This window comes from Myotis davidii, unplaced genomic scaffold, assembly GCF_000327345.1.
Source record: "Myotis davidii unplaced genomic scaffold, ASM32734v1 scaffold199, whole genome shotgun sequence".
Lineage (NCBI taxonomy): Eukaryota > Metazoa > Chordata > Mammalia > Chiroptera > Vespertilionidae > Myotis > Myotis davidii.
The window spans coordinates 4,292,231-4,305,724 of record NW_006290680.1 but is presented as its reverse complement, the minus strand read 5'-3'; the positions used below and the strand labels follow the sequence as shown (position 1 = coordinate 4,305,724).

At 52.6% G+C, this 13,494-nt stretch overlaps 1 protein-coding gene across 1 annotated transcript in view; it reads right to left on the bottom strand.

The window, feature by feature from the left end:
- Window positions 1–3,313: 3,313 nt before the first annotated feature.
- The window catches only part of WISP2 (WNT1 inducible signaling pathway protein 2), a 13,850-nt gene continuing 3,669 nt past the window's right edge, over window positions 3,314–13,494 (bottom strand). Inside the window, exons 3-4 of the mRNA XM_015563950.1 lie at window positions 12,306–12,530; window positions 3,314–4,264 (exon numbers count right to left, since the gene is read on the bottom strand). Coding sequence (XP_015419436.1) covers window positions 4,016–4,264; window positions 12,306–12,530 — 474 coding nt within the window. The 3' untranslated portion in view covers window positions 3,314–4,015. The remainder of the gene's footprint in view (window positions 4,265–12,305; window positions 12,531–13,494) is intronic.

The following is a 13,494-nucleotide window of genomic DNA, read 5'->3' as shown; positions in this document are numbered from 1 at the left end:
CCCCCACAGTCTGTGAGCCTGGATAGCGCCACAAGATGTTTGCATTTCTAACCAGGTGCCAGGTGATGCTGATACTTCTGGCCTGGGTACCCCACTCAGAAATTCTGAGGTTGATGATTGGGGCAGGGATGGGGGTGAGCCCTGACTCATGCTGACATGACACTGAGAAATCACTGTGAACTGGGCAGCCATGCCCATTTGTCAGCTACCCATTTACTTTTTAATGCACCATTAAATCCCCCTTAAAAAGCAAGATATAGCTGAATTCACTGACCGGTTTGGCTCAGTGAATAGAGCGTCGGCCTGTGGACTCAAGGGTTCCAGGTTCGAGTGTGGTCGGGGGCGTGTGCTTTGGTTGTGGGCACATCCCCAGTGGGGAGTGTGCAGGAGGCGGCTGATCAATGTTTCTCTCTCATCGATGTTTCTAGCTCTCTATCCCTCTCCCTTCCTCTCTGTAGAAAAATAAATAAATTCTATATTTTTTTAAAAAGCAAGATATATTATTTCATCCATTCAATAACAACTGAGCCTCCTGGGCACTATTCTAGGTCCCGGAGATCCATCAGTGAACAGAGCAGATAAGGTCCCAGCGCTTGTGTAATTTGGCAAAAATAATAAATGTCATAAGTAGGTCATGTAATGTGTTAAAAGGTGGTATATGCTACATGCATCAGGGAGATTGGGGGAAGATGATGTCAGGCAGAGGGAACCGCCTGTGCAAAGGTCCTGAGGTGGGTGCATGTCTAATGTGTTTGAGAAACAGCAGGGAGGCCGTGAGGTCTGAGCAGCATGAGCAAGAGGGAGAGTAATTGAGGGAGAGGACAGAGGGCTGACTGGGGCAGAGTGGGGACTTGCAGGTTGTGTGAAGGCCTTTTGCTTTTCTCAGAGGGGGAAGGAGTGGTGTTGTCTGGCTTGGTTTTAACAGGGTCCCTCTGGCACACACTGTGAGGGGCAAGAGTGGAAGCCAGGAGACCAGGAGGAGGCTACTACATCATCTGGGCAGAGCTGGCCCGGCCAGCGGGGAGCAGTGGGATCGGGTGGGGTGATAACAGGTTATACACACCAACGGACACACATTCTGGTTGTCTGTGTCCCTAACTAAACTGGCCCTCCCAATCTCATTCCCTACTCCTCTCCTTTCTGTAGATGACTCAAATTCTCGACCTGAACTCTTCTCTGTATCAGACCTGACCCATCTTTGATTTCCAACCTCCCCTTGTCCTGGTGACTACTTCATCTTCAAACTTAAAACACCTGAAATGCCTGCCCTCTCCTATCTGCCAGCTGTGGGGCTCACCTTTGCTCTTCCTGGCTTCTGTCCACGGCCCGGTTCTTCCCCACCTGCCAGCAGAAAGCCCAGGGACATGTTTAGGGTCTCATCTCCTTGCTCGTCATGACCATCCTTCACACAAGATCCGCAAGTGTGGTCAGGCCCTGCGGATTCTCTCCTCCGTTTCTTCCTTCCCACTCTCTCAGTGTCTCCTCCAGGCCCTGGCACCTTACCCCTGAACACTGTAGTGACTTTGGTCAGTGTGGCCTGGTGGCCAAGAGCTGGCGCTCTGGGTTTGAATACTGATTTTGCCAACTTCGAACTGTTGTACACTTGGGCTACTTCCTGCCTTTCTCGGTACCTCAGTGTCTCTGCCTATGAAATGGGCATATTTATACTTACTTTAAAGGGTTATAGTGGGGTCAAGTGAGACACTGCATAGAAGATGCTTGGAACAGAGCCTGATATGTGGTTAGAGCTCAATAAATGTTAGTTCTTTATTATTTATGCAATAAGTTCCTATTATGTGTAGAGACTGCCATTATACTGGAGATAACCTGACCTAGGCCCCAACCTAGCAATTTTACTTCTGAATATATGCCCAGCAGGAATGTTTACCAATGTACTAGAATGTTCACAACGCCCTATTCACAACAGTCCCAAACTGGAAACTACCCAAATGCCCATGGAAAGGAGAGTGAATAAAGAAAATGTGGTCCGTTCACACAAAAGAATATTGTGGCTTGCAGCAAAGTGGATACAACTTACAACACTGCGGCTGCAATATACAAATATAATGGGAATGGCGAGCTGGGTACCTCTGGCTGTGAGTTTCAGTGCGGGTAGCCTGCTTTTCCCCTGGGGACCTCTGCCCCTCAGCACCTCCTCCTCCTCCTCTCCACAAACAAGAAGATTCTCGGCCCTTGCTTTCACATCTCTCTCTGACTTGGCAAGAGCCATGGAGGGAGCCATGGAGGTGGGATGATGACAGCTTATATTTAAGGCAAACATAGAGGAATTGCCTAATATGTACAAACCCCTATGTGGTGGGCACTCCTTCACCACTCTATGACTTACGCCCATTTTACAGATGAAAAACTGAAAGCACCAAGAAGTCAAGTCAAGATAATAATAGCGAAGATTTTTATTTAAATCACATAATATTCTATGCCCTGGCCGGTGTGGCTCAGTTGGTTGAGCATCATCCCGTGCACCAAAAGGGGGCTAGTTTAATTCCAGGTCAGGACACAAGCCCAGAATGTGGGTTTGATCCCCAGTTGGAGGAGGTGGTGTCCAAGCGGGCGGATCATTTGTTACCTTGTGGGCTGGACTCACCTCTGCTCTCAAGCCCTCCTTGCCCTCCTCTGCTCTGCGTTATGTCTCTTGTGTTTCGGGCTCTGCATTCTCAGATTCCCTCCCCTGCCACCTTCCAGTGGATTTGACCAATGGGAGGCCCCACTGGAAACTGGGGGGGCAGAAGGGAGCAGAAGCCAGGTCTACCCCCATCTCCGCCTGCTTTCTGTAAGGTCTACATGGTTGCATCTCCTCAGAGGCTCCTGCTCCAGGCAGACAGCCCTGCTGTGGTTCCATCTCCCGCGGGCTGGTCCTGGCCTCTGGACTCCGCCCTCCCTCAGCCCCTCAGCCCCTCCACCCCAGAGCTGGTACTGAGCAGAAGAAGCCGTTCATTAAAGGTACCTACTGTGCAATTCTATTTACGTGAAGTTCAAGAACAGGCAGCACTAGTCTGTGGTGACAGAAGCCAATCAGCCCTCAGGAAGCGGAGGGGTGAGTGGGAAGGGGCGGGAGGAAACTGAGGCCGTGGGAATGTTTTATGCCTTGATTGCGGTGTGTGTTACATAGGTGTGTGCGTTATGAAGACTCGTTCAGTCCTACACTTAAGACCTGTGTGTCTGACTGTGTGTTTTCTAATTTCCTCGTTGAATCCCGAGGAAAACACAGTTTCTATTTTCGAACAGACTCAGTAGATCACAGAGGAGGATGTAAACTTATAGGTAAGGTATTTTACACAATTACACACGAGACTTCGAACAGAACTTCACACGTGGGCTGGTTTATTTCAGACCATGTTCCCCAGTCCCCGGAGGACACGCTCCCCTGCTTTGCTTGAATCCAAAATATTGCGAAGCGCGGGTCTCTGCGGAGTGCCTAGCTCAGCGCCGGCACGCAGGCGCGCAGTGAAGGTGCTGCTCACGATGCAAGCTGAGTGTGACGGACCTTCCTAAGACATGATTTCGTCTTGCGATTTTCACAAAGCATTCGGCCCCTGAATTCTGCCCGGGATGGGAAGGTTTCTCAGACAGCGCCCCACACCCAGCTTCCTGCACAGGCGCAGGCACAGGGAGGTGTCTGCATCACCACAGGAGAGGATGCAGGAGATTCAGATCTGTGCCCTCTTCCCACACCCCAGGAAAATGGCCAGTGCAGCCCAGCACCTGCCTGAGCCTGATGGTTAAGCAGAGATGGCCGCCCCATCTCCTGACAAGCTAGCCCCGTGCACCTTGGATAAAGACTGTGTGCAGGCTGGGAATGGAGCAGAAGACCCTAGAAACTGGTCCTCCCCCCGCCCCCGCCCCCCAAACCAGGGCTGGGAGTTAGAGGGGACAGGACGAAGGCATGCATCCCCGGTCTATCTCAGGGTCCAGGGGACCCAGGCTGCTGTGACATTCTTGTCCTCCAGGGCCCAGAGGGAGCACCGGAGCTGGATGGCTGCCCGCTGGGCCGGCTCTAAAAGGCACTGAGGAGGGGGTTGTGGCCCCTGGCAGGTGGGCAGGGCCCAAGCAGGCACAGGCGGCGCTGGGTCTCCAGTCTACAGAAGCGGTTCTGGTTGGACACGCGAGTGGTCACGCCGAGCCCGCAGGTGGTTGAGCAGGGGCCCCAGGCTGTGCTCCATTCTGGGCAGGGCGCCCCAGGAGGCGGGAGAGCGACAAGGCCAGCAGCCGGGGGTCCTGGGGGGAAGAAAGAAGGGTTGGCACCGGGTCAGGACTTGGCAGCAAATCCACCCTCTGGGCTGCGGTGCGATCTTGGTCACAGTTGCTTCTCCCCTCTGGACCTCAGTTCCTTCCTGTGTCAATTTCCTAGTCTTTTTAGTATGGAGTGGAGCAGGTGAAGTACTCAGCATAGTGCCCGGTGCTCGCCACACTGTGTAGATTCTCTGATCTTTGTTAGGACTGAATACAATTTGTTACCTTGAGGGCTGGACTCACCCCTGCTCTCAAGCCCTCCCTGCCCTCCTCTGCTCTGATGTGGGCTGGACTCACCTCTGCTCTCAAGCCCTCCTTGCCCTCCTCTGCTCTGCGTTATGTCTCTTGTGTTTCGGGCTCTGCATTCTCAGATTCCCTCCCCTGCCACCTTCCAGTGGATTTGACCAATGGGAGGCCCCACTGGAAACTGGGGGGGCAGAAGGGAGCAGAAGCCAGGTCTACCCCCATCTCCGCCTGCTTTCTGTAAGGTCTACATGGTTGCATCTCCTCAGAGGCTCCTGCTCCAGGCAGACAGCCCTGCTGTGGTTCCATCTCCCGCGGGCTGGTCCTGGCCTCTGGACTCCGCCCTCCCTCAGCCCCTCGGCCCCTCCACCCCAGAGCTGGTACTGAGCAGAAGAAGCCGTTCATTAAAGGTACCTACTGTGCAATTCTATTTACGTGAAGTTCAAGAACAGGCAGCACTAGTCTGTGGTGACAGGAGTCAGTGAGCCCTCAGGAAGTGAGTACTCAGCATAGTGCCCGGTCCTTGTAAACCCCGCATACATGATGGTTATTAGGTTACTCTGCTGGTGCTGGCATGGCCCTCCCCCAGCAACCAGTGGGCTTCTCCTTTTACAGGAGGTTGCAGCCCGTGTGACGCAACAGCGATGCTCGTGACCCCAAGGCCGCGCCTGGAACACCATGGCGGGTTCACCAGGGTCTGGGCTCCCTCCTCCCGTTTTATTCTTCTCTGCTAGTCTCTTGTTGTCCTTCCTTCTGGCCCTTTCTACAAGTGGTCCTTATCCGGGGGCGACACTGTCCTCCAGGGGTCACCTGGTGATGTCTGGAGACGTTTTTTGTTGTCACAATTGAGGGAGGTTGCCACAGGGGTGGACAGGGATGCTGCTAAACATCCTACAATGCACACGGCGGCCCCTCACTGAAGAATTCCTCGACCCGAATGTCAGCAGCACTAAGGCAGAGAAACCCTGTGGTATATGCACATGTGCGCAGCACGTATGATGTGTACATGTACATTTACTTGCAGACACACACATACGCATGCACATAATGGAGATAAATCGCACACATGGTGTCCTATCCTGCTTTTTACACAGAAGGTGAACTCATGGCGTTCTCCCATGGATTTAAACGGCTGGGTCACGTTCTGTAGGAATAACAGCTGCCACCAGTGGAGCGCTGTGTGCTGGGCGCGGTCCTAACTGCGTTACTTGTGTGAACTCCTCCAGTCCCTGCAACAGCTCTGTGAGGCGGACACTTATTTTACAGTTGAAGGACCCGAGTCACAGAGACGTTAAGCTACTTTCTCAGAGCCACACAGCGCGGGAGTGGCCTAACTGGCCTTAGCATCGGGCCGACTTCATGCTTAGCCACCGCGCTCTACTGCCTCCCAGGAGGCACCGCCATCTGTGGGGTCAGTGCTCTCTTTTCAGTTTCCTTTTTTTAAAAAAAAAATCACATCATAACAATTTTTACAAATCCCCAACATGTGAATAACAAAGTCTATAAAACCGTAGAATTTATGGCAGAAGGTAACTGTCTTTTCCCCGCCCCTGCCCACCCCTAGGCCCATGTCAACCACGTCGCTATGTTCAGTTTTGAGTTCCTCTGTTGATAAGCCCAATAGTATTACATTAGTGTTATCTAGTATAGGATATTTGTCATGTTATGTAAACATATTATTAATATGTACCAATTAGGTATAAAAGAATGTATATTATAATAGTGTACTCCGCTATGAAATGTGAGAATTTGGTTCAAGTATTCCCACCCTCCTTTCCCTTCTCCACTCTGCCACAATTTGGACTTATTTATTTATGACTTAAGATGACATGCCCACTGTTTGTTGTTTAGTGGGTTGTAAAGAGGTCTGTGCCTCTCTACTCCGCTTTCCTGTCTCCTCAGCCAGCGGCCTGCCCGCCTTCTGCCGCTAGAACCTTCTCTCTGGTGTGTGCAGGCGGCTGCCCCACCCCGCGGAGGTCCACCCTCCAGGCGCCCTGCCCCAGGGCCTGGAGAAAGGTACGCTTTTTTAGAATAAAAGCTCTTAACTATGGGCAAATACTAATGGACAGGGTCTCAGGAAAGTGTTGAAGATGCTATACAGGAAGGGAATGCTTACTAGTATATTAGTATATATTCCACAGTTACGTTCAGAAAAATTAACCTTAGATGAATATCTAGGGCTGGGCCGGCCACATCCTCCACGTGGCTCTGTCTGCAGAGCTGGCCCAGGTCCCCCTGGGGGGCTGTGCCCTGGAGGCATCTGAGCACTGCCCGGGGGGGCTCCAGCCAGCCACACCCGCCCCCCCTCCCGTGGCCAGCTGCCCTGGCACCTGCAGGAAGCCAGCGTGGCCGACCGCATCCTGCCACAGGGTTGGCCAGAAGACCTGCCTGGTCTGAGCCCCTTGATTAGCTATGGACCTTGGCCAAGTGATTTCACTTCTTCTTGCCTCAGTTTCTTCTCCTGAAAAATGGGTTACAACGGTACTTACAGGGGTGGGCAAACGTAGGTTTACAGTTGCAATATAAGCAATACAATAATTAATAAATAATGACACAAGAATAAACTCTGTTTCACATACAGTTATAAGCCTACTTGTGCCCCACCCTGTATCTCATGGGGTTGTGGTATAGACTAAACACCACGATATATGTAATGACTACAACCGAAAGGAGACGTCTGCTCTGTTGTAGTTATTAGTATAATTATGATAGATTAACAATGGGTAACTGGGATGTGCACACTGAGATTTCGTGCAGCAAACTTCCATTGTCCCTCTGCCTGTGCAGTCATACTGTCAGGTCAGGGCTTGCCTTGCTGGCTGTGTGACTTCAGGTGAGCTACTTCTCTGAGTCACCCTAACAGCAGCAATGATGAGAACAGCAACCTCCCCCTTCAGTTACATGAGATAATGGGTGCATAGCATCTAGCATAGGGCTAGGCATATAGTAGGTGCTCAGGAAACACTCTTCGAATGAAGCCCCCAAGACATGGGCACTAATACCACTTGCTCTGCTAGACATGAACTCCTTGAGGGCTGGGCCTGAGAGTGTTCATCCTGGCATTCCCTGTGCTGGCTCCCAGCATGAATGGCCCACTCCATGTCCTTTGAATGAAAGCCTGGCACAGAGCCCAGCATATAAGAGACACTGATAACATAGTTCTGACTCCTTATAATTCCTAAGACATGTATTGTGCCCTGTCTGTGTGCCAACCGCAGTGCTCCTAGACAGGACTAAGACACAGTCCTTGCCTGGGGAGACTTGGGGGCCAGGGTGGGAGACAGATGTGCAAGTCCTCATCTCCAAGATGCAATCAGTTCCCCTGGAGAGGTGCGTGGGAGCCGCTGAAGTGCAAAGAAAGGAGCCATCAGGAAGCTTCCTGGAGACGTGGTGGCAGTTCCGCTGGGTCTGGGAAGGGAAGCCCGTTTTCCCAGGTCTTCGGAGAAAAACCTCAAACAGTCCGTACACATGCAGGAATGTGGGAACCATATAGACTTGGGTTCAAGCCCCAGGTCCCCACTTGCAAGCTGAGGGCAGGTATTTCACCTCTGAGCTGTGGTGCCCGGGCCACTGGAGGATTGAATGAGCCAGCCACCTCAGAGCCTTTTGCCCCAAGCTCAGAACATAGCAGATGCTCAATAAGTGGGAGTAGGTGACGTTTCTTCCTCAGAGGGAACAGGACCTGTGTCAGTATTCCCTCCTTCCAGGCCACAGCCCTTTCGCTTCAATCCCAGCCTTTTGGCCTGGACCTTGTGGCCACTGGTTTCCTAAAAACTGCAGGGCAGTTATACCTCAATCCCTCTCCCCAGCCTGGCCAAGCCCCGTCTCCCACCCCCCCACCTCTCCCCACTCCCCCTCCCCCGGTGCCAAGGCCCCGGGCCTCTTGGTTGCTGAGATAAACTGGTAAACAGCGGGACTGTTTAGGAAAGTCAGCTAGAGGGGCGATAATTTTAGCAAGGTTTCCTGGCTCCTCTCCTGGGTCCTCCAGCTCAGAGCGGGCTGTGCGAGGATGGGGGGTTGCCGCCTGGGCAGCCACTCCCCAGCCCTGGTGCACTCAGGCATGGTCCCAACAGCATGAGGTACCTCCACACTTACTCAGTCGTGGGCCCCCCACCATCCATCCGTGCACCCTGACAGCTGCCCAAACCTCACCCCTCCTTCCGGACTCTCGCCAATGCCTCCCCCAAATAATTTTAGAGCACAGTTTTGTCATCTGGTGATTTCAGATTCCTTCCCTCTGAGAGTCCCCTACAGGAGAAGGAACAACACAGGTTCTTTGTTTTGTTTTAGTGTGTGTGTGTGTGTGTGTATGTGTGTGTGTGTGTGTGTGTAACCTTCATCTGCTTGCATGCTGTGTGACCTTAGGCAGTGATTTAACCTCTCTGAGCCCCAGTTCCTTCATCTGCAAAATAGGGATAATAATAGGACTTACTTCATTACTAAAGGCTAAAATTAAATCATGTGCATGAAGGGCTATCTCCCAGGGCATGCTTAATAAATGAATGGTGGCTGTGATTGCTAGCCCCACTAGAACTATTGTTACTATTCATTCATGAACTCATTCGTTCATTCATTCAACAATTGCTTATCGAGTGCCTACTACGCACCAGGCACTGTTCTGGGCACTTGTGATACAGCAATGACTAAAACAGGCAAAATCCAGCCCTCATTGGAGATTTTGCTCTAGTGGAAATAAATACAATAACAAGTATGTAGGATTTGTGATTAGTTCTGGAAAAGTAAAGGAGGGCAGAGTTAAGGAGGGGGGCAGGATTATAGTTTTTAAATGTGTCTGTTGATCAGGGAAGTCCTCACTTGAGAAGGTGATATTTGAGCAAAGATGTGAAGGAGGCAAAGAACCCAGTACCAAGGCCAGTGCAAAGGCCCTGAGGTGGGCACGTGCCTGGGGCATTTAAGGAGCAGCAAAGAGCCAGTGTGGCTGGAGCAGAGAGCAGGAGGGAGGGAGGGAGTTAGATAAGAGAGCCACAAGATCAGGTCACTAGAGGACTCTGCCTTTTATTCTGGGGAAATGAGAAGCTGTTGGAGACTTTCAGGCAGAGGAGGGGTGTGATCTGACTTATGTGTCACAAGGGGCCCTTGGGCTACTATGTTGAGAATAGACTGGGGCAGAAGCAGGGAGGCTTATGGAGCTACTGCCATCCAGACAAGTGGCAGTGGGGCTCAGCCAGGCTGGTAGCAGTGGAGGGACAGAGAGGGTCAGGTCCTGGAAATGTTGGAAATTTTGCTGGCGGATGTGGGATGTGGGATGTAAAGAATAGAGAGACTCCAAGGAGGCCTCCGAGCTTTTGAACCTGAGCCGGGGGAAGGATGGAGCTGCCCTCCACCGAGCTGCAGAAGCTGCACGTGTGGGGGGTGGGAAGCCAGGGGCTTGGTGTCCCCCCAGAGCCAGGACCTAGTTTAGCCCCTGTGACGTCTTAGCTGGCCCTGGCCCACCTGTGGGGTTCACCAGCTCCCGGCTCCCAGATTCAGTTCATATCATTAGACATTCATGAGCATCCACCATGTTGCCAGACTGGGACTGGGAGTTGCAGGAAGGAACAAGGACCAAATAAATCCTTGGCCTCCAGGTGTTTGAGTCTGATTCGAGATGGGATAAATAAAGAAAAAGGCCCCTGAATGAAGTTCTTGGCAATAGCAGCCACCAGGTACCAGGCATATGTCGGGTGTCAAGCAGTAGAGCAATGGACACTAAGATGTGGAGCCAGCTTCCTGGGTTCAAATCCCAGCTCAGCTACTTAGGAGCTGTGTGACTTTGGGCAAGTAGCTGCACCTCTCTGTGCCTTCTTTTTCCATCTGTAAAATAAGGATAGCATCTGTGCCTACATCACATGGTGTCGGGAGGTCGAATGAGGTGGGATTTGTGAAACCCCTAGTGGCTGGCACATACTAAGTGTTGTGCAATAAATAAACTCTGACAAGTGCCGTGGCTAATCTAAACATCAGCCTTATAAGCTATGTTGCTTGTCTCATTTCTTTCTTTAGGCACTTTTTAAGTTAGCAATCACCTATGAGTTTATCTACAAATAAACTTATTATTTTACGCCTCTAATCCAATGAAGTATTTAACAAGGATTTACTAAGGATAACTAACTTTCTGTCTCCAAGTTTTGTTGTTTTGAACAACAAAACCCTGTTTTAGCAGGGTTTTTCCTATAGAAGGACTCATGGGCGCCCCTCTCTCTTGTTCTTATTTGTATAGAAGTGTGACATGCACATAGATGAAAGAGATCAATTGCTCTACAAGGCTTATTAGAGCAAGGGGGTTGGGGGAGAATGAGGGAGGGAAGGGAGGAAGGGAGGGAGGGAGGGAGGGAGGGAGGGAGGGAGGGAGGGAGGGAGGGAGGGAGGGAGGGAGGGAGGGAGGGAGGGAGGGAGGGAGGGAGGGAGGGAGGGAGGGAGGGAGGGAGGGAGGGAGGGAGGGAGGGAGGGAGGGAGGGAGGGAGGGAGGGAGGGAGGGAGGGAGGGAGGGAGGGAGGGAGGGAGGGAGGGAGGGAGGGAGGGAGGGAGGGAGGGAGGGAGGGAGGGAGGGAGGGAGGGAGGGAGGGAGGGAGGGAGGGAGGGAGGGAGGGAGGGAGGGAGGGAGGGAGGGAGGGAGGGAGGGAGGGAGGGAGGGAGGGAGGGAGGGAGGGAGGGAGGGAGGGAGGGAGGGAGGGAGGGAGGGAGGGAGGGAGGGAGGGAGGGAGGGAGGGAGGGAGGGAGGGAGGGAGGGAGGGAGGGAGGGAGGGAGGGAGGGAGGGAGGGAGGGAGGGAGGGAGGGAGGGAGGGAGGGAGGGAGGGAGGGAGGGAGGGAGGGAGGGAGGGAGGGAGGGAGGGAGGGAGGGAGGGAGGGAGGGAGGGAGGGAGGGAGGGAGGGAGGGAGGGAGGGAGGGAAGGAGGAAGGGAGGAAGGGAGGAAGGGAGGAACAGTTCCTTGCTTCTTTCTATTTCTCTAAAGCAGCGAGTTCTCAGTTGGAGATGATTTTCTCCCCGGGGGACATTCAGCAATGTCTGGAGACAGATTGTCATAACTTGGGGATGAGGGTGCCACTGGCATGTAGTGGCAGAGACCTGGGACACTGCTAAATGCCCTACCAAGCACAGGACAAGCCCCGCAACAATAATCTGGTCCCAAATATCCCTAGTGTGGAGCTGAGAACCTCATCGAAAGCATCAGGGGCCCGAGGGCCAGAAGATTGTGGAAGATGGAGGATCTCAGGGTCACTGGCAAATGCAAACTATGGGCTCCCGATTCAGGAGGAAGAGAGACAGAATGTTGCTTCAGAGCCTGTTGGAACAGGTCCCAAGCTGTGCGATATTAAGCATGCCTGTTAATATCGATGAACCTCAGTTTCCTCATCTATAAAATGGGTCTGAAAGTACTACTTACCTCATAGGATTATTGTGATTTATGTAGTAAGTGCTTAGTAAAGTGCCTGACATATATTATGCCCTAAATAAGGGGTTGTTGCACTTTTATTTCCCCAAAAGTATTCTGAGGGTCCTGAGGAGGGGGTGATGACTTCTGGTTAGAAGAATACTGGAGGGCTTCTCAGAGGAGGAGGTTATGGCCATGATTTGGGCAGGTAGGAATGGAGGAAGGCTGTTCAGGTGTTGGCGTGGTCATAGTAAATCCAAGAGGAGAGAAGCAGGGAGTGGGCCTAGGGAACCTTGTGTAACCAGGTTTGGCTGAACTGGATGATGGATCTGAAGTGAAGGTAAAAGGTAGAGAGAGAAAGGCTTCCCTTTGACTGAGGACACCTTGGCCTTGGCCACCCCTCCCCTCCAACCACACCCTCCATCAGTCCCGCAAACCTGCTTACAGAGGCACACGGCCCCCTGGCCTCCAGGGCCCGCCCCGAGCTGGCACACCAGGCCCTGGCTGGAGTCACAGACGTGGAGGTGGTCGCAGGGTTCCCCGAGCCGCCGTGCACATACCCGGCAGCAGTTGCAGCCGTCCAGCACCAGGGGCACCCCCGGTGGGCATTGGGGCGGCGTCCAGGGGCAGGTACACGGCATTGGGCACAGCTGGGCACACACCTGCAGAGACAGAGACCCCACTCAGCCATGGTCATTCCAGGTGGCCAGTGAGACCTCACAACTGGCTACCTCTCTGCCAGGCTGGGCAGTGTGGGGGTCCACACGTTGGCCCCAGAATCACACAGACCTGCTCTTGAACCCTGGCACTCTCGTGGTACTCTTTGCCGTCATGAGCGTGGACTCTGGACTAGAGTTCTAGTCCCAACTCTGCCCCTTATTAGCTGAGTGACCTTGAGCAAGTTACTTAAGCTCTCTGAGCCTCAATATCCTCGTTTGTAAAAAAGGGGGAACAGCAGTATCTAACCCAGAAGCTGCTTTGGGGAGTACATGGAACGATGCATGTTAAACCCTTAGCACAGGCCTGGGGTGCAGCAGATGCTCCATGCATGTAGCTGTGATGCTCATCATTGTGAATTACAATAAAGGGCTCAGGCTCCGCCCCCTAGGATTACCGAAAGGCAGAAGCAGCAAAATGAAGGATTGAAACCACAGGTCCTATAACTTTACAGCAGGTGGACCTTAGATACTTATCTCGAGAGCTGAATAAATCCAACAGTCTCATGGAAGTTTTTCATCTTTAGAACAATTCAGATTATGTTCCCGGACAAGCATCGGATCACCTAGGAAACTTGGTAAAATACTGACCCCTAGGCCTCCTCTGGGACTTACCGAGTCAGAGCTTCCAGGGGCAGGGCCCTGGAGTCTGAGTTTTAACGGGGCGCTCAGGGGCTTCTGATGCACAGCCAGGTCCAACAGTCTCATGGAAGTTTTTCATCTTTAGAACAATTCAGATTATGTTCCCGGACAAGCATCGGATCACCTAGGAAACTTGGTAAAATACTGACCCCTAGGCCTCCTCTGGGACTTACCGAGTCAGAGCTTCCAGGGGCAGGGCCCTGGAGTCTGAGTTTTAACGGGGCGCTCAGGGGCTTCTGATGCACAGCCAGGTCCTTGGCACCTCTGC